At 45.0% G+C, this 18046-nt stretch overlaps 1 protein-coding gene across 2 annotated transcripts in view; it reads left to right on the top strand.

Annotated features, from left to right (window-relative positions):
* The window catches only part of MERTK (MER proto-oncogene, tyrosine kinase), an 80294-nt gene that overhangs the window by 18655 nt on the left and 43593 nt on the right, over positions 1-18046 (top strand). For both annotated transcript variants that reach the window (XM_066611853.1, XM_066611852.1), the window contains exons 2-6: positions 3716-4130; positions 5099-5199; positions 6517-6690; positions 15149-15235; positions 17852-17967. In XM_066611853.1, coding sequence (XP_066467950.1) covers positions 3716-4130; positions 5099-5199; positions 6517-6690; positions 15149-15235; positions 17852-17967 — 893 coding nt within the window. The remainder of the gene's footprint in view (positions 1-3715; positions 4131-5098; positions 5200-6516; positions 6691-15148; positions 15236-17851; positions 17968-18046) is intronic.

The raw sequence follows: 18046 nt of genomic DNA, 5'->3' as shown, positions 1-18046 counted from the left end.
GTCCTGCCAGGTGATGCCGAGGATGCGTCGGAGGCAGCGCATGTGGAAAGCATTCAGTTTCCTCTCCTGTTGTGAGTGAAGAGTCCATGACTCGCTGCAGTACAGAAGTGTACTCAGGACGCAAGCTCTGTAGACCTGGATCTTGGTATGTTCTGTCAGCTTCTTGTTGGACCAGACTCTCTTTGTGAGTCTGGAAAACGTGGTAGCTGCTTTACCGATGCGCTTGTTTAGCTCGGTATCGAGAGAAAGAGTGTCGGAGATCGTTGAGCCAAGGTACACAAAGTCATGGACAACCTCCAGTTCATGCTCAGAGATTGTAATGCAGAGAGGTGAGTCCACATCCTGAACCATGACCTGTGTTTTCTTCAGGCTGATTGTCAGTCCAAAATCTTGGCAGGCCTTGCTAAAACGATCCATGAGCTGCTGGAGATCTTTGGCAGAGTGGGTAGTGACAGCTGCATCGTCGGCAAAGAGGAAGTCACGCAGACATTTCAGCTGGACTTTGGATTTTGCTCTCAGTCTGGAGAGGTTGAAGAGCTTTCCGTCTGATCTGGTCCGGAGATAGATGCCTTCTGTTGCAGTTCCAAAGGACTGCTTCAGCAGGACAACGAAGAAAATCCCAAACAAGGTTGGTGCAAGAACACAGCCCTGCTTCACTCCGCTTCGGATGTCAAAAGAGTCTGATGTGGAGCCATCGAAGACAACAGTGCCCTTCATGTCCTTGTGGAAAGATCTGATGATGCTGAGGAGCCTGGGTGGACATCCAATCTTGGGGAGAATCTTGAAGAGGCCGTCTCTGCTGACCAGGTCGAAAGCCTTTGTGAGATCTATGAAGGCTATAAAGAGTGGCTGTCGTTGTTCCCTGCATTTCTCCTGCAGTTGTCTAAGGGAGAATACCATATCAGTGGTGGACCTGTTGGCTCGGAATCCACACTGCGATTCTGGGTAGACGCTCTCTGCAAGTACCTGGAGCCTCTTTAGTACAACTCGGGCAAACAGCTTTCCCACAACGCTAAGGAGAGAGATGCCGCGGTAGTTGTTGCAGTCACCCCTGTCACCTTTGTTCTTGTACAGCGTGATGATGTTTGCATCCCTCATGTCTTGAGGTACTCCACCTTCTCTCCAGCAGAGACAGAGGATTTCATGCAGCTCAGTGACGATGATCTCTTTGCAGCATTTTAGGACTTCAGCAGGGATGCTGTCTTTTCCAGGTGCCTTGCCAAAGGCAAGGGTGTCCAGGGCCACGTGAAGTTCTTCTAGGGTTGGTTCACTATCAAGCTCTTCCAGCACAGGCAGGCACTCAATGTTGTTCAGTGCTTCTTCGGTGACTACATTTTCTCTGGAATATAGCTCAGAGTAGTGCTGCACCCAGCGTTCCATCTGCTGCGCCCGATCCTGGATGACCTCGCCTGTGGCAGACTTCAGAGGGACAATTTTCCTCTGTGTTGGACCTAGGGCCTGCTTGATACCATCATCATACATCCCCTTGATGTTGCCCGTGTCAGCTGCTATCTGTATCTCGGAACAGAGCTGGAGCCAGTAGTCGTTAGCACACCTCCTGGCAGTCTGTTGGACTTTGCTACGAGCAGTTCGGAGGACCTGCAGGTTGCGCTGACTGGGACAGGCCTTGTATGCTGCTTGAGCTCTCCTCTTTTCCTCAATGACTGGTGTCAACTCCTCAGAGTGGGCTTCAAACCAGTCTGCCGCCTTGTTGGTCTTCTTGCCGAATATGGACAAGGCAGTGTTGTAAACGGTATTCTTAAAATGTTCCCATCTGTTGGATGCGTTTGCGTCGGCCGCGCCTGGAAGAGATTCCTCAAGCGCTTGTGCAAATTCCTCCATTTGGGACTTACTGCTGGGTAAATGTGGGTAGGATTGCGGCCTAAGATTGTTAAAAATTTTGCTGCTTAATGATGTCACTTCTGGTCATGAGATCATTTCTGGTAGGTCCTGACAGACTCTCATTCTAAAACGTGGGTCTCAGTGCTAAAAGTTTGAGAACCACTAGCATAGAGCCTATATTTGTAACTGCTAGATAATACAAGTAGATTACCCTTTATTCGGAAATCCGCAATCTAGACTGTTTTGAAATCCAGACATTTTTGTCCTGTACTTTTTTTTAAAACTTTCTGTAGTGTGAACACTGCAAGGGCTTGTGCTCATTCCCACTTACAATGCAGGTATAAGTTGTAAGTTCTATTCTCAGCTCTGTGGTGTGTGTCAGAGACCAGCAGACACCGGTATGTGTAACAGTAAAAAGAGCAAGAATAAACATTTCTTATTATCCAGCAGGACTTTTTAATGTTCTTATTTTCTTATGTTATATTTATGCAATTATTTAAAAATCCAGACAAATTCAAAATCCAGATATCTTCCCAACCCAGGCAGTGCAAATAAGGGATACTCAACCTGTACAAGTTTTATGATGGACTGTGACCATCAGTGTGGACATCAGAAGATTTCTCCAGTTTGTTCCAGGCTGTCTGAAGGACACAGAAGCTGGCAATAGTTGTTCTAGAATTGCATTGTCAGATGAACCTTGAGTGTTGACAAGTGCTAATAAGTTAACTGTTTCATTTACAACTGTGGTTCCCAAATTGTCAGCTGTGGCTCCCTGGGGAGCCACAGAAACCAGCCAGGGGAGCAGCGAAATCCTCACGAAAACCCACAGCCCTGAACGACGTATAGGGTTGTAACCCTAATGGGGAATTGCAGCCAATGGCCCAGTAGGTCAAGGGAGCCCCAGTCAAAAAAGTTTGGGAACCACTGATTTATAAGGTTCTGCGTAGCTCCCTGGTCTGGCTTTTAGCACAAGCCTAGGCAAAAAGAGGAGAGGGAGTGGGGAGTCTGGCGGTTGGAGACAATGTGCTGTTAATTCTCTGTATCTGACTGCAGCATAAGAGTAAACCTATACAAATAAATGGGGGTGCTCCAGAGTTAGGATGGGAGTGCACTCACTTGTTATAGATTGCAAAATTAATACTGTAGTTTGCCTTTATTATGAATGCTATGACAGTGCAGTATATACTTCAATGTAAATTTTAATGCACAACAACACTGTATCAAGCCTTACAGGCTGTAGTCAGTTGTCTGACTCTGGTTTCATTTCCCTATTCCCAGTCAGCTATTATTTAATGCAGTGAGTTAATTGGAAACTTTCTCCAAGTTCGCTCTTACCTTTATCACTGTTAAGTTTACAATATTGTGTGATTCTACATAGGCATAGAAAAAGCACAGACTATGGTATTGGGGGCTTTATTTATAGTTTGAGAAAATCTTTTCATTTTTTTAAAAAGCAGGTTTCTAACACTTTTGATTAGTCCATGGACTGTGTCTGGTGAACTCTCTACAGCAGAGGAGAGCTCAGTTGGAATTCTGGAATAGGGCACAGTGGCAGTGCCCAATATAGCCACTTGCCCCTTTCCATGATGAACAGAAGAAGAATGAACGATATATATGTATATTGCGTAAGGGATGATTTGGTCCCTACCACTTCCTTCTTTCTCCTATGCGTACTGTCTGAACCAGCAGGATCCCACGACTGCTGAAGCCTCTCCCCCATCGATCCGTCTCCACTTTATGGAGAGAAGTGTTTGTATGACAATCACACATGTACGTTGCCTCCACAGTGGTTCTCTGGTGTAGAAGCAGAGATCTTGGAGACTATATTTATTGAAACAAAGAATGTGACAAAACTCTGTGTTTTAATTTGCAGATCTTATTAAAGGAAAACAAAAAGCAAAGAGAACTGACTTGTTGTCCACAAAATCATTTTCACTTTCAAAAGAAGCAAAGGGTGTACATCGATTACCCCGTTCTTTTGGGGTCAAGAGGAGCATTGCTTCCACAAGTTATGCATCGACAGATAAGCCCACCGACACTGAAGATTATGCAGCTCACCCTCTTTGGTCAATTAAATTTAATCCTACAGTGGGACGTATAGTAATTACTGAACATACAGAAGTCAAATTTAATTGCTCTATCAAGGTTCCCAAATCATTACTCAATCAAGACTCTTTAATTTTTTCTTTGTGGAAAAATGGAAAGGAGCTCCTTGATATGGACAGGATAGCCAGCCAGTTTTATCAATTTGATGACCATGAAGTGAGCACCATGATATCTGCTTTCAGGTAAATATTTAATAACATTGTTTTATTACAGTTACAAAAAGTCAAGAATGTATGGAAGGCCAGGTGTTAGAATCCTATGGTTACAGATTACTTAGGAACACACATGCAGAGAGAGAGAGAGAGAGAGAGAGAGAGAGAGAGAGAGAGAGAATTTACAATAAAAGAGGAACAAAGGGTAACTTGCATTTACTTTTTTTCCTTCTATCACATGGGAAGTGACTTGGCTCTTACAGATCTCCCCTGAGATGAGATTCAGGAGCTTAATCAGAAACCACCTGATATTGCCCTAGAACAGAAGCATTACCTTGCTGAAGAGGCTTGAATCCCAGGCAACAACTATGTATTTATTGCTTTTGAAAGATGATTTCACACAACTTCCATTCAGCATTGGTACAGATGTACAATTATGTGAGGTTTAGGGATTAAGGGGGAGGCTACAGGATTGGGTGCCCTCCTCCTACCTCTCCCCACTTGCATGCAAATCCCACTGCCATCTTCCTGCCATTATTATATGATATTACAGTGGGCCCTCAGTATTTATGGGGGATCTGTTCTAGAACCCCTCATGGATAATGAATTCCACAGATAGTGAAATTCAGAGGGGAGCCAGTGCAGCGCTTCAATTACTTAGCTGGGGGCTGTACCTGACCCTCCTCAGGTCATGTGTGGCCACTGGGACTGCTCAGAAGGTACTTCCAGTTCATGCTGATGGCTTCTGGTCGTGTCTGGAGGTGTTCTGAGGCATGGGGAGCATGTGCCAACCCTAGCTCTGGTAAAGGCTAGACTAGAGTATTCCCAGTGATGTTTTTTCTGTTTGTATGCATACAGTTTCCATCATTGCTTATACACTGATTTAGATTAGCCTTAAAATATTGCTATATTGTTTTAGTGGGTACTGAATTTCTAATTTCTTGCTAAATCACAGAGGGGACACTGAAAGCCCTATATGTCTTTCTTTCCTTCTGCAGTATAAGGCAAGTCCTGCGCTCTGATAATGGGTCCTACAGCTGCAAACTGAAAGTCAACAGTGATGAAATAGAGTCGGACCCTATTTTAGTCCTCTTGGAAGGTAAGTTTCAACTTGAATGAGTAACAGCAGTTGAAGTGATAGTTGAGAATAGCATGTGACATGGTGGATTTTGCACAGCAATGTGAAAGTGCCTGTTCCAGGATCACTGGCAAAAAAAAAAAATGGATTGGACACAAGACTTCAGTTTGGGAAACTACTCATAGAAAAGCAACATATCATCTGTTACAGTGTTTCCCTTCAGCCGCTCTCATTGCCACCTACTGTGTTATGATACATGGCCAGCCTGGGGCCTCCAGACGCCTGAGGGAGCATGCAAAATGCTGCTCCCCTTTCCTTGTGATGTGTCTGTTCCTCCAGTGTTCTAGCTCAGCACTGTCTTCCTCTCTAATTAATTAATTTAATTAATTAACAGTATTTATATACCGCTTTTCAACTAAAAGTTCACAAAGCGGTTTACAGAGAAAAATATAACTAAATGGCTCCCTGTCCCAAAAGGGCTCACCATCTAAAAAGATGCAAAAGAATACCAGCAGACAGCCACTAGAACAGACAGTGCTGGGGTGAGGTGGGTCAGTTACTCTCCCCCTGCTAAAAAAAGGAGCACCCACTTGAAAAAGTGCCTCTTACCCAATTAGCAAGGGTTTCTCTACATTTCCTCTTCCTCTCTGTCACCTCTTCTTTTTCCAGTCCAGGTAGTAAAAGAAAGAGCAGCAGTGGAAGCAAGTAGGTGAGCACAGATGAGAGCCCTCCGCCAATCTGCTGCCTGAGATGATGGCATTGGTTAGCTTTATGGATGGGCCAGCCCTGCATGACACACGTTTTGGGAATCCCTGGGCTATTTGCCTAGACCAGTGTTTCTCAAATTGTGGGTCAGGACCCAGTAAGTGGGTCACAAGCCAATTTCAGGTGGGTCAATGTTTTATTGAAATGCCTGAGGGGGCATGCCAAATGCTGGCCCCTTTGTCCGATGATTTGTCGACCTCTGTTCCTTCCATTCTCCTATACTCTAATTCAGCACTCTCTTCAACATGTTCTCTTTCTCTCTGTCCCCCCTTCTATTCCCAGTCTGAGCAGGGGTAGCAGTGTAGGCAAGGAGGTCGAGATGGGCACCCCCAGCAATCTGCAGTATGAGGCGGCTGCTTCAGTTGTCCTCATGAATGGGCCGGCCCTGACAACAAAAGCTGTTTAAAGAATCAGGGTTTTTTTTAAATATGGAGTTCACTGATTCAGGGTCACTGCTCTCAGTGTGTATTACTTTAGTTGCTCTAGGTAAAATATGCACTGTTGCTCTAGTTTCGGCATGGCTCTTTGTGGTTTAAGTCTCCCAAACTGTTCTTTCCTCTCCATTGCACACAGGCCTGCCATATTTCATTAAGCAGCCTCAGGGGCTGAACGTGACCCGAAACAAGCCGTTCAGTCTCACATGTCATGCAGTGGGGCCTCCTGAGCCTGTTGAGATTCGCTGGCACCGGAATAGTCTTCGAATTACTGAGGAACATGACCGTTCTCCGTCTGTCTTGACCTTGCCAGGTAAGGAAAATGGGAGATTGGTTTCAAGATGAGTGCATTTGTATGTGTGTGGTTTCTTGCCCTTCTGCACTGAAATCCACCTTCTGCTTTTCAGATATTTAATAAGTCCAGCATCATCTGGTTTGTTGGCTAGGTCTGTCTTTTATGAGGAATTTAAGAAGAGCTCTGCTGGAGTAGACCAAGGGCCTATTTAGTCCAGGATCCTGCTTCCCACACCCAGATGTGTTTGGGAAGCCTATAGTCAGGACGTGTATGGTGACTGAAGTGACATATGCCTGCATGATATCTGGTTGGGATTATTGCAAAGTGCTTGTTGTGGTGCAATCCCTGAAGATCACTTGGAAACATCATCTGGTCCAGAATACAGCATCCCAAATGCTGATTGGGGCATGTTTTCGGGAACGTTACTCTGCTGCAGCAGCAATTACCCTAATTACTGCTATGTTTCTAGTTACAATTCAGGGTGCTAGCATTAACCTTTAAAAGTCTTAAATGGTTTGTGTCTGGGACACGTGTGTCCATGGCCAGATATACTAGCCTTCTTAGGATGCCAGGGATGTGAATAGCAGGCCAAGTATAACAGGAGCAGCAGCCATGACTTCTACAATAGGCAAAGGGCTGAGAGCCTCTGAGCTTTGGAACTCAGGTGGAGAACACTGTCCAAACCCCTCCCCACTCACAGGAGAAGCATGTGTGCTTAGCAGGCTAGAGGAACCAGCCTTCAAAGTGCAGAAGGGAGATATTTTCTTCGTGGATGCCAGCATCCCAGGAAAGAAATGCCAGGGGCTTTAATACCTCAGCCTGCAAGGATGCTGAGCTAGGGAAAGGGTGGGGCCAGTAGGGGGTGAGATCCACCCAGGCCCTCATGTTACTTGAGATCCAAGCTGAGAATAAAGAAGTGGGGAGATGGGCATCCCTGCAGAGCCCCGAAGGCAGCTTAAAGCCCTGTAAGTGGATCCATCCTTGATTGGAGGAGGCAGTAAACCCCCTCTTCAGCCTATTCTGTGGGGCACTAGGTTGGAGGCACACAGTGGAGAGGTATAGGCAGGCCACCCTGGGAGGAAGCCAAGCACGCACTCTCCATCCCCCTAAAGGGTGTGAAATGACAGCAGAAAGGGTCAACGGCAAGCAAGGGTGCAAGACTTGAAAGACTGCTTCTCCTATATATACTTGCCGGTCTGTTAAGGTCAGCGAGGGAGGCCTCTTGTGCGTCTGACCATTGTTGGATGTGTGGTAGGTTGCGACCCACGATAGGGCCTTCTCTGCAGTTGTGTCTAGGCTCTGGAACTCCCTCCTGTGGGAGACATACCTGACCACTTAACTGGTGGATTTTTGCAGCACAACTAAGATCTTTTTGTTTTGTAATTTGTAGTTGTTGTTGTTTTTATGCTGTGACCCAGAGGTCAGCGACATATGGCCTTTGGGCTGGATTTGGCCCACTACCCAAGGTTATCCAACTTGTGCAGAGCTTGGTTTTGGAGGCAAAGCCTCCTGCCCAATTTGCTACACACCAGACAGGGAATGGCAGAGCCACTTGCTCAGGCTAGTGGAGTCACTGTCCAGTGGCACAGGGTCTCTGTGAGCCTAAGCAGGCAGTTCTGTCATTCCCATCTGATATGCTGCAAATCGGGCAGGAGAGTTGCCTTCCAAGCCGAACTCCATGCAGTAGCTTCCGGGAGCTCAGCAACCGAGAAATTTGGCAATGATGTGATGATGTCCAGTCCTTTTGCTTGAATAGTGGCCAACCCCTGCTGTAACCTGTAACTAAAAGCATGATGCATGAATTCACTTTGTGGAGTTGCTGTAAGACTGAAAAAGACACAGGCCCACAAAACCTGAGTTATATGTGATTGAAACCACAGTTGTGGTTCTAGACAGTAATCAGTGAAAGGAAGTAAGATATAATATGGAGCTTGAAGTATTTTAAACACTTTGAAAGAGCCACCATTTTTCTTGTTATGAGGGATTGTTTTAATGGGTGTTGCCCTTCGTGATAGCTTATCAGGTTTTTACCAAAGCTTTTTGTGAAAATTATTTTATTGTTACAAAATGTGTGAGGCATTTCCTTTTTTCCCCTATAACACGGAAAATAAAATCACCTCAGTTTAGTGAATTTTCTCAGTAAAAGTATATTGCAAAATTTTATACATTGATAGCCACAAGGAACGAGACAGTTTATGGACTCTGGTAAACCAGAGTTGGTTTACTCCTTTATACTGCAGTGTTTTTTTTCAGAAGTTTCCTTGATTCTGTTCTGAACTCTTGAGTTATTCATGGGCAGATATTTGTTGTGTTTTCTGAAAAGAACTCTTGATCTTGCTGTGGTTTAAGCCAGTGGTTTTCAGATTATGTTCTGGGGAGCCCTGGAGTTCTTCATAAACTTGCTAGAGATTTCTCAGTTAGAACACCAGCCATGGTAGACGGGTTTCCAAGAATAATAGATTGCCTACCTCTACAGATCTTAGAGGGCAGAGCCAAGTGCATGCTGAGTGCTGAAGCAAGCCAAACCTAGTGCAAGCAGCCAACTGTGAAGTATGCCAACATTGAATATTACCCTGCAAGTATACATGCCAAAATATGCCCCATAACCTTCTGCAGCACACTGGGAGTTCCCAGCAGATGTGCAAGGGTTTCTCAGCAGTTACAGTCAATCCTCATTACCTGTGGATTTGCTACCTGCTGATTCGCTTATCCATAGGCAGCAGGATTGCCACTTACCTTGCTCCATTCATGGGGTGTTCTCAGCTGTCCATGGTCTCAGCCCCATCTATGCCAGTCCTGAAGCAATCTGCAGCACTAGGAAGCTAGCAGAGATCCTCAGCAAGGCAACGGAGACCTTCAAAATGGTGCTTACAAATAGCATGGAGTGCTTTAAAATGGCTTTGGGAGGCTTCAGAATGCCTGCTGATAGTTAATTTAAATTGCTATTTTAAAGCACTCTGCACTATTCGCAGTCACCATTTTGAAGGTCTCCACTGCATTCAGCAAGGCAGCAAAGACCCTCAGCAGGGCAGCAGAGACCTTCAAAATGGCACCTGCAAATAGCTTAGACAGAGAACTTTAACCCATTTTTGCCCAGCTCACAGGTGTACACATTTGGTCCCTGCTGTGTATATGCACAGTGGGGCAGAAATTGCTTAAAGTTGTTGTTGAAAGCTTTGGATAGCTATCCTCTGGCATTCTGAAGCTCCCCGCTGCCATTTTAAAGCATTCCATGCTATTTGTGGTTGCCATTTTGGAGGCCTGGACTGCTTTGCTGAGAGTCTCCACTGTTGTCAGTTAAGTTACCCTTCCCCCTCATCCCATCAATTCCATAGGATCAATGATTCCATATCCACAGATTTGGTATCTTCTGGTATCTTGGTACCCTATCCTGGTATCCTCCAGGAACCTAGCCCCTGTGGGAACTAACTGTATATTCTAAGGTTGCCTTAAATCTAGAAAATAGGCAAAGCACTGGTTAGGCAAATCAAGAACTATAAACTGTTATGATGTAAAATGCTCTGATGTTTTTCTGAAGCTCTCAACATTCTACACTGTGGTTATGCGCAAGCCTATATGTATACTACAGTTCTGCATAAGTCCTGAAAAACCATAGTATAGTATGTGGTTTCATGTGCAGAATTCAGCTTCCTATTCCTAAGAATATCAACTTTCATTGAAGCTTCTAGATCTTAAGGTCATAAAAATGTATTTGGATATCTGTGGCAAGTGCTTCATCAAATCTAAGACTTGCTTGGTAAAATACTCAGTAAAGATAAAGACAGCTGTAGTGTCTTAAGAGTTTTGGAGGCACATTGAATAGTGCCTTGGCTGCTTTGTAAATGAAATAGGGCTGAGCTGAAATGGGGGAGAGGAGGGACTTTTTGTGAAAGCTTTTACTTTACCTTTGGGTTAAATTTGGCCTCCTCTGGCAATTTGGGGGGGAAATATTTTCCTCACTGGGTGAGGGTATGTATCTGGGGAGAAAGGAACATGTCTTCTGAGACAACCAGATGAATAATGCCTGTACTACTCCGTGGAGGTTTCATTGCCTACCCTTGCACCACAACATAGCAAGACTGAGAACACATCCCCGCATTACTGTGACAAGCACTCCCTATTTTGTGATTTGTGCTCAAAATGTTAGGCAGTATAAAACCACCCAACTGTCTCTTAGGCTCTGAGTGCAATATTTGAATCTTTCTGTAATTTGACTACAGCAGGCAAAAAGCCATTGTAGTTCAGATGTTATCGCTCATCCTTTCAAGATACTGTCACATTTTGAGGTTAGAATTTGTAGACCTTACATAGCAGGATTTAAAGGAAGTGGTTTTTGAAAGCTCTGGTCACCCCAGCAGACTACGAATAGCACTTTCCATGCACCCGCTGGACAGCAAAGTGCTCAGCACTTCCAAGGAGGGCAAATGCCACCCAAGTATTGTTGCTGTGCACCTTCCATGTCTTTCAACAAGACCTGAATATTGTTCAGGATGGAAGATGAGCATCCACTATTCTAGGTGGGCAGCATCGTTTCTGCTAAATGGTTGGCAACCTTCAATCTTGAAAGACTATGGTATAGGCCTACAGCACCCGGTATTCCCAGGCGGTCTCCCATCCAAGTACTGACCAGGCTAAGAAAATTAACATAAGAAGAGCTCACTGGATCAAGCCAAAGGCCCATCCAGTCCTGCTTCCTGTACACAAGACAGCCAGAGACCTGTATCCTGGTGCCACTCCCTTGCACGTGGCATTCTGAAGTAGTCTATTTCTAAAACCAGGAGCTTGCACATGCCCATCATGGCTTGTAACCTGTGATGAGCTTTTCCTCCAGAAATTGGTCCAATCGCCTTTTAAAGGCATCTAGGTCAGGTGCCATCACCACATTCTGTGGCAAGGAGTTTGACAGATTAATGATACACTCGTTAAAGAAATACTTTCTTTTGTCTGTTCTAACTCTCCCAACACTCAGTTTAGTGGTTCACACAACCCTGGTTCTGGTGTTGTGTGAGAAAGATAAGAATATCCCTCTATCCACTTTATCCAGCCCATGCAAAATTTTATACACCTCAATCATGTCCCCCCACAGGTGTCTTTTTTCTAGACTGAAGAGCCCCAAATGCTCTAACCTTTCCTCATACTGGAATGCCCCAGCCCAGTAATCATTTTGGTCACTCTCTTCTCCACCTTTTCCAGTTCCACAATGCTGTTCCTATTTACTCAAATGACATAAAAGAGCTGCTTTTCCTTTTTGTTCCTTTGCTGTTCCTTTTTTTCTCCCTTTGCAGTTACTCAAGAAATGAATTTCATCACCCAGGGCCATAGCCAGCTTTCCTCAGTAGGAGGAAAGGATAGTCATATCTACATATGTGTCTTGAAAGAAATGAATAAAAAAACACCAGTGATTTCCTTATAACCAACCAAAGGTTCTATGAAACTGTTACCAAAGTTCCTGTGTATCTGAGTTGTTAAGTGTCAGAAACGTATGAGAAGGACAAGAACAACATTTAGTTAAAAAGTTTTTATCCTCCCTTAAATAAGGAAGTATTTCCTTACGTTGTGCCTTGTTCCTTTTAAGCAGCATGCTGTGAATTTTTCAGACTGGCTAATCAATGGAGAGCACAATCCTAATTGACACTTCCACCAGTGTAAACCACATTTGCAACTACAGGTTGAGACTAAGTATTCATGTGGGTTCCGTTCCAAGCACTCACATGGATGGCAAAAAACGAACTATAGCAAATCAATTTAAAAAACAAAGTTTCTTTGCTCCAGTGATTTAAAAACAGCCTTGATAACCTTTGTGATGTAAGTTAAGAGTCATTAAGAAGACAATCCATCAGTACTTCACTCAGCCCCTCCCTTCACCACTGCAAAATGATCACCTTTCTTTCAAGTGCTCAGGGGGAAAGGAGGGGCTGCTGGAGAGAGAAGGACTGATGGATTGTCAGCCAGCTGCCCCCCCCTCTCATTAACTAGGCTATTGTTAAAGGACTGTTCAGTTTTTTTAACTGATTTTAAAGGGGTGCATTTTCCCCTTCTCCAGGGATCAGCACTCCTTCTCATTTTCAGGGGCCATTCATGTTGAGTCAAATCCCTGTATAAAAAAATCCATGTATAAATAGGCTGGACCTGTACCTGGGATTCAGCTGTGCTGGCGGGATGGCCTGTGTCAGCCTGCCAGTGCTGGATCTGAGCCCCTGGCTGCCAGCGGAGATACATTTTGCACGGAGCATTGCAGGGGCTGGGAGAGAGTGATGGGAAGGAGTTTTGGAGGCAGGGAGAGGGAGTTTCTGGGTGGAAAGAGGGCGGAATGGGGGGCATATTGGGCCCAGGAGGGGGGGGGATCAGCAGAAGCCTCTTCCACCATAACCCATTGTCCTTCCCGGGCCAGGCAGCCTTACATGGGGCTGCTCCGACTTCCACCAGCTTTATAGCTGTCAGATATCTGAATAGCCCCATAGAGTTGGCTGGGGCCTTACTCAGGGTAAAAGGAAAAATTTCCTCTTACCCCGAGGAGTCCTCCTGCCAGCTCCCAACTAATAGTGGATACAGCACAGGCCATGGCTGCGCCAATGCTAGTTAGTATTGGGTTGGAAGATAGATGCTTTAAGGAAAATAGGGATTTTTTTTTTTTAAGGATCCCTTTAGTGTGTTTTCTAAAATCTAACCTGAAACATGGGAAATCTTGAGCAGACGGCTGGATAAGATGAGTGACTTTTGGAGCAGTACCACTGGGAGGAGGGAGGGAACCAACTGCCACTGATTTTTGTTGTAACACAGATGTTTCCCTATTCTAAAAACAACATTAGACTGCAATCCTTTACAAACTTAGCTGGAAGTAGGACCTATTGAGCTCAATGGGGCTTATTTCTGAGTAGACGTGCTTAGGATTGTGCTGCAAATTCTTTAAATGAAAGCTATCATTTCTCACACTTAAAAGCATGTTTTTTTACAAGTTCTTAGTTAGTTTCACCACACTCAGTCCTGTAGCCTCCGTTCCCACTCTAACTGTGAGTCAGTCACCACCTGCTGACAAATGTTGCTTCTTCATGAACCATTGGCAGAGAAACATTTTGGAAGGAAAGACAAAGGCTTGATGCTTTTAGGAGGGGCAAAAGTAAGCAGATGAGGGCTATTAGCAGCAGAGGAAGGGGCAGGGCAAATAAACCAGGTATAGAACCTTCAGATCTGGTAAGTCCTGGGAGAGCTGACCAAGGTCCACCTATTCCAGCATTCTGTTAGGAACAACATCCAACCAGATAATTGTTTTATGGACAAAGTTATACTTAAGAAACATGATAGTCTACAGTAGATTAGCAACAGTTGAAAATATGCCTCAGCACCTTCAGCATGCCAAATGGCAGACTGTGCATTTGCCGTGTGCATTGTATAATGGTTTAGTGATAGTGCACTTGTAATGACATGGATGTGGGCTAAAGGTAAGATTCATGCTGAGGGCACAAGCCTAGATGTGCCTGTTTGGAAGTAAATCCCATTGCGTTCAGTAGAGTTTACTCCCAGGAAAGTGTGCATAGGATTGCAGCCTCAGGTATTTAACTTCCAGAGACCCTAAAGCAGTGGTTCTCAAACTGGAGGGTTGTGACCCACCAGTTCATGTAACGCTTCCCCCATCCCTTAAAGGGAAGGGGGGAGGCAGTGACGCTTTGCTGCCCTCCTGCCTCCCCTGCAAAGTTTGAGATCCACTGCACTAAGGGGATGGAGCTATAAACCCTGAAAAATGAACCTAGGGACTTAAACCAAACAAATGTTAACAAGGCAGCAACCCAAGCAAAATAGGGACAGTCATTTATCAGCAACAGGTATCAGAAAATGGGGTCTGCCTCCACTGAATATTGTCTGTGGCAGTGCATGGATTTGAACTGAAAGTGCACAATGCAGATGCAGTTTAGCTTGTGAAATTGATTGAACAACAAGGGCCAAGTCATTATCTACCTGAAAAGGGAAAATAGCAACATGCATTGAAAGTAATGCATTATTTGACCCTAAGAGGTGATCTGCCTGTGCTCAACTTCTGTAAAACCACAGAACTGGCACAGATCCTCTTGAATTATGTATCATGCACTCACCGCTGGCTTGTTAAACTTTTCCATTTCATGACTTCGTTTTCTGCTTGGCCCAAGCTGCACCATAAGGCACTGGCAGGTTTTAAAATAGTTCTGTCAAAGAGAGTTCAGTCACATTTTTGGCAGAGGAAAGTCATTTTTTTTAAATAACGGAAGGAGCCAGGCTTTCCCATGAAGTGCCTCTCCTGCGGTCTGAGAAGTGCCGTCCTTGAAGACATGTTTATTCAAACTATAACACAACACATTGGAGATGGTTTCTTTTTGTGGGTCTGTATTCAAGAAGGAAGCCAAGCAAGAGGAGAAAGTTAAATGGCTTTTTTTTTCTGTCATGACTGCATTTTCTCTGTGGCTGCCATTCTGAGTTAGTGCTGCTTATTGTCACCTAACTGCAGGTCTTAACGAAACAGCGGTTTTCTATTGTGAAGCTCATAACACAAAAGGTGTATCTACATCAACTGAAGCACGAATCAACATAAAAGGTCAGTACTAAGTATGGAGTGATCGTTATCATTTAACTAGCTAAAGTCTTGTCTATATAAATATAGGAAAGACTAAGCTGTAGTTCCAGACAGTTTCACATATGCCTTCCTTGCTTGCCCCTTTTCTCTCCTTACTGATCATACATCTTTAAACATTTGTGGCAAGCCAGGAGTTCACTAGCATGCCCTAACCTGGTCAGGCCAGGCCTTCCCCAGGACCCTTGGCTGTAAAGGGCTTGAAGCACTCTGGGTCCTCCTCCTTTTTCCTCCTCATCATTCTGGGTTTCCTGAGAGCAGGAACCTCTTCTGTCTCCCTAGCCTATCTAGCTTCTAAATGCCTGCCAAGAAGCTTAGCATTAGCTGCTCCTGCCTCTCACAAGTCTTGTTGTGCCATAAAACAGGAAGTGTCCCTGTCACTGGAGCTTTTCTTTCCTTCTGCCTCTATCTGATAGCTTCCCCCTCCTTCTGGCCTTATTGCTGGGAAGGTCCCTGTTTCTCTCCTTTAGTGCAGGCCAGCAGTCTTGCTGTACTGACCTTGCCCTGTTGGGCAGTGGCATAAGCCCAAGCCAGGAGCCCGGCCACATTAATGGGATTCAGGAATTTGTCTACTCCAATTACCTGGTCTAAGACAGATTCCAGAACTTGGGGCAGGGGGCACACACTCAATACAATAAATGAGCCAGTCAGATGTTTGAACTAGCAGTGGAGCAGAGTCCAAAAATGACTCTGTCTCAATACCTCAGTTAGGATAAGACTTCAATCCTCTTTGCCACTCAGGATGATCTTCAGATGATTTATTTCATCTCTTGCTTAGGTTCTTAAACTTATAGAAGGCGAGAGAGCAATGGGAAAGGCTTGCAAGAAACAGGCTTCAGATTGGGGCCTAGATGCCAGCAGGCATGGGAAGTACATTTCCTGTGCCTCTCAGCATTTCTGCATGCTGATCACAGCAACATCCAGGTTTTAGGCCAAGGTCCAAAGGTTCCTGCAAGCTCTGTGCTCCACAGTGCCTTTGGTAAGCTTGAGAAAGTGCCTAGGTCCTATTGTACTCCTGGTTATATCATTGTGAGCATGACAAGGTCTAAATTGCTGATTCGGAATTGGTCTGACTGTTCAGTTGATTAATGTCAAATATCTGGTGGAAAATTGTTCATAGCAGAGAGGGTTTTAAATCCCACCTCCCACCTCCTCCCTGCCCACCCCAGAGTGTTGCTTCTGCCGAGCTCGGCTGACACAAGGGTTGGTGCCCCTGTCAGCACGGAGGCTTGTGCCAGCCTCCATGCGCTGGCCTTGCCAACTCACAAGGAGGTGCAAACGTGCCTTATGGCATGTTTGCGACCCTCCTGGGCTGGCACAAGGGACTTGCTCCAGCCCAAGGGTGCCTCAGGATTGCACCCTAAGCCATTAAAATCAGATTGTTCCAGTGTGGCCAGTATGGGAGGGAGGGAGTGATGTGGTTGATTCAGCTCTCTGCCTGGTGCACTCATAGAGAAGAGGGTTTCATTTGCTGACTTATTTGAAAGTCTTTATGGGATGCTCCTTCTTCACACTAGAAGAGGTATAAAGGCAAAACCCTAGCACCTAAGTGGGGAAACTTCTTAATGGAATCCTGCTAGCTAAGGATGCTACAGAGCTCAGATTTGTACCTATGACAAAGACAGGAACTGCATTTTTCCCCAACTGAGTTGGTTTATTCTTGTATATTAATTACTTGATAACTGCACCATCAAGTGATGGCTTGTTAGGACTTGTGAGCTCCCAGAGCTGGAATCAGATGATATCATACTCCAGATTAATATTCTAACCAGGGAACCTGCAGAATTGGGAGGGGGATGACCTAACACATCCCAGCTGAACTCATCCCCCCAACTCTGGACCACCCACAATCCCACCACAGCCTTAAGAATGAAGACAGGCAGGGGGACCACAGCGTGTGCCTCCAAGCAGTTGCAGGAGGCTCAGTGCGATGGGCAGAGCTGCATGCACAAAAACAGTGAGCTATGAAAACCCCTCCAACCTGCCCTGACACTCTTACCACTGTTTGGAGGATTGTGATGACCTCTGAACCTGGAAGTAAGTGGTTGGTGATGACATCATATGATGTGTTTCACGTCACCACCACTCACTTCCAGGTTCTGAGGGCATCACAGTAGCAGTAAGTTTGGGAATCGCTGCCCTATAGTATAGCAGAAAGGATGAGAAAATCAGGTACCCTGTACAGTACATAACTAGCCTGTGGAATTTGTTGCCACAAGATTTGCTGATGGCCACTAGCTTGGATGGGTTTAAAAGGAGATTGGCCTGATGGCTATGTGTTACCTCTAGGTTCAGTGGCAACATGCCTCAGAATCCCATTTGCAGGGGAGAAATGGTGGGAGAGAAGTATCCCTTTCTCTCCTGCTTGTGGGCTTCCCAGAGGCAGGTGTTGGGCCACTGTGAGGAAAAAGTTGTTGGCCTAGGTGGGTCTTTCTCCTGATCCAGCAAGGGTTTTCATATGTTAATAAGTAATTCTGATGATATTCACACTGTGCCTAAATTGTCTTTCAGTTACAAGTATTTAGCACTGTGAACCAGATGCAAGTATTATTGCTGAAGATGTTGCTTTTTCTAATGTAGAACTCCCATCTGCACCTGTTGAAGTAAATGTTCTGAATAGAACGGCTCACACAGTTGTGGTATCCTGGGTCCCAGGTTTTGATGGTTATTCTCCTTTGAGCAACTGCAGCGTTCAGGTCAGTTTTTATATTATTCCATCACATCTGATGTTTCGTATGGTTCATAAATCCTTTTTTGTTCTTCAGTAGCAAGACT

The sequence above is a fragment of the Tiliqua scincoides genome, chromosome 1, assembly GCF_035046505.1.
Source record: "Tiliqua scincoides isolate rTilSci1 chromosome 1, rTilSci1.hap2, whole genome shotgun sequence".
Lineage (NCBI taxonomy): Eukaryota > Metazoa > Chordata > Lepidosauria > Squamata > Scincidae > Tiliqua > Tiliqua scincoides.
This window is presented reverse-complemented; position numbering and strand designations above follow the sequence as displayed.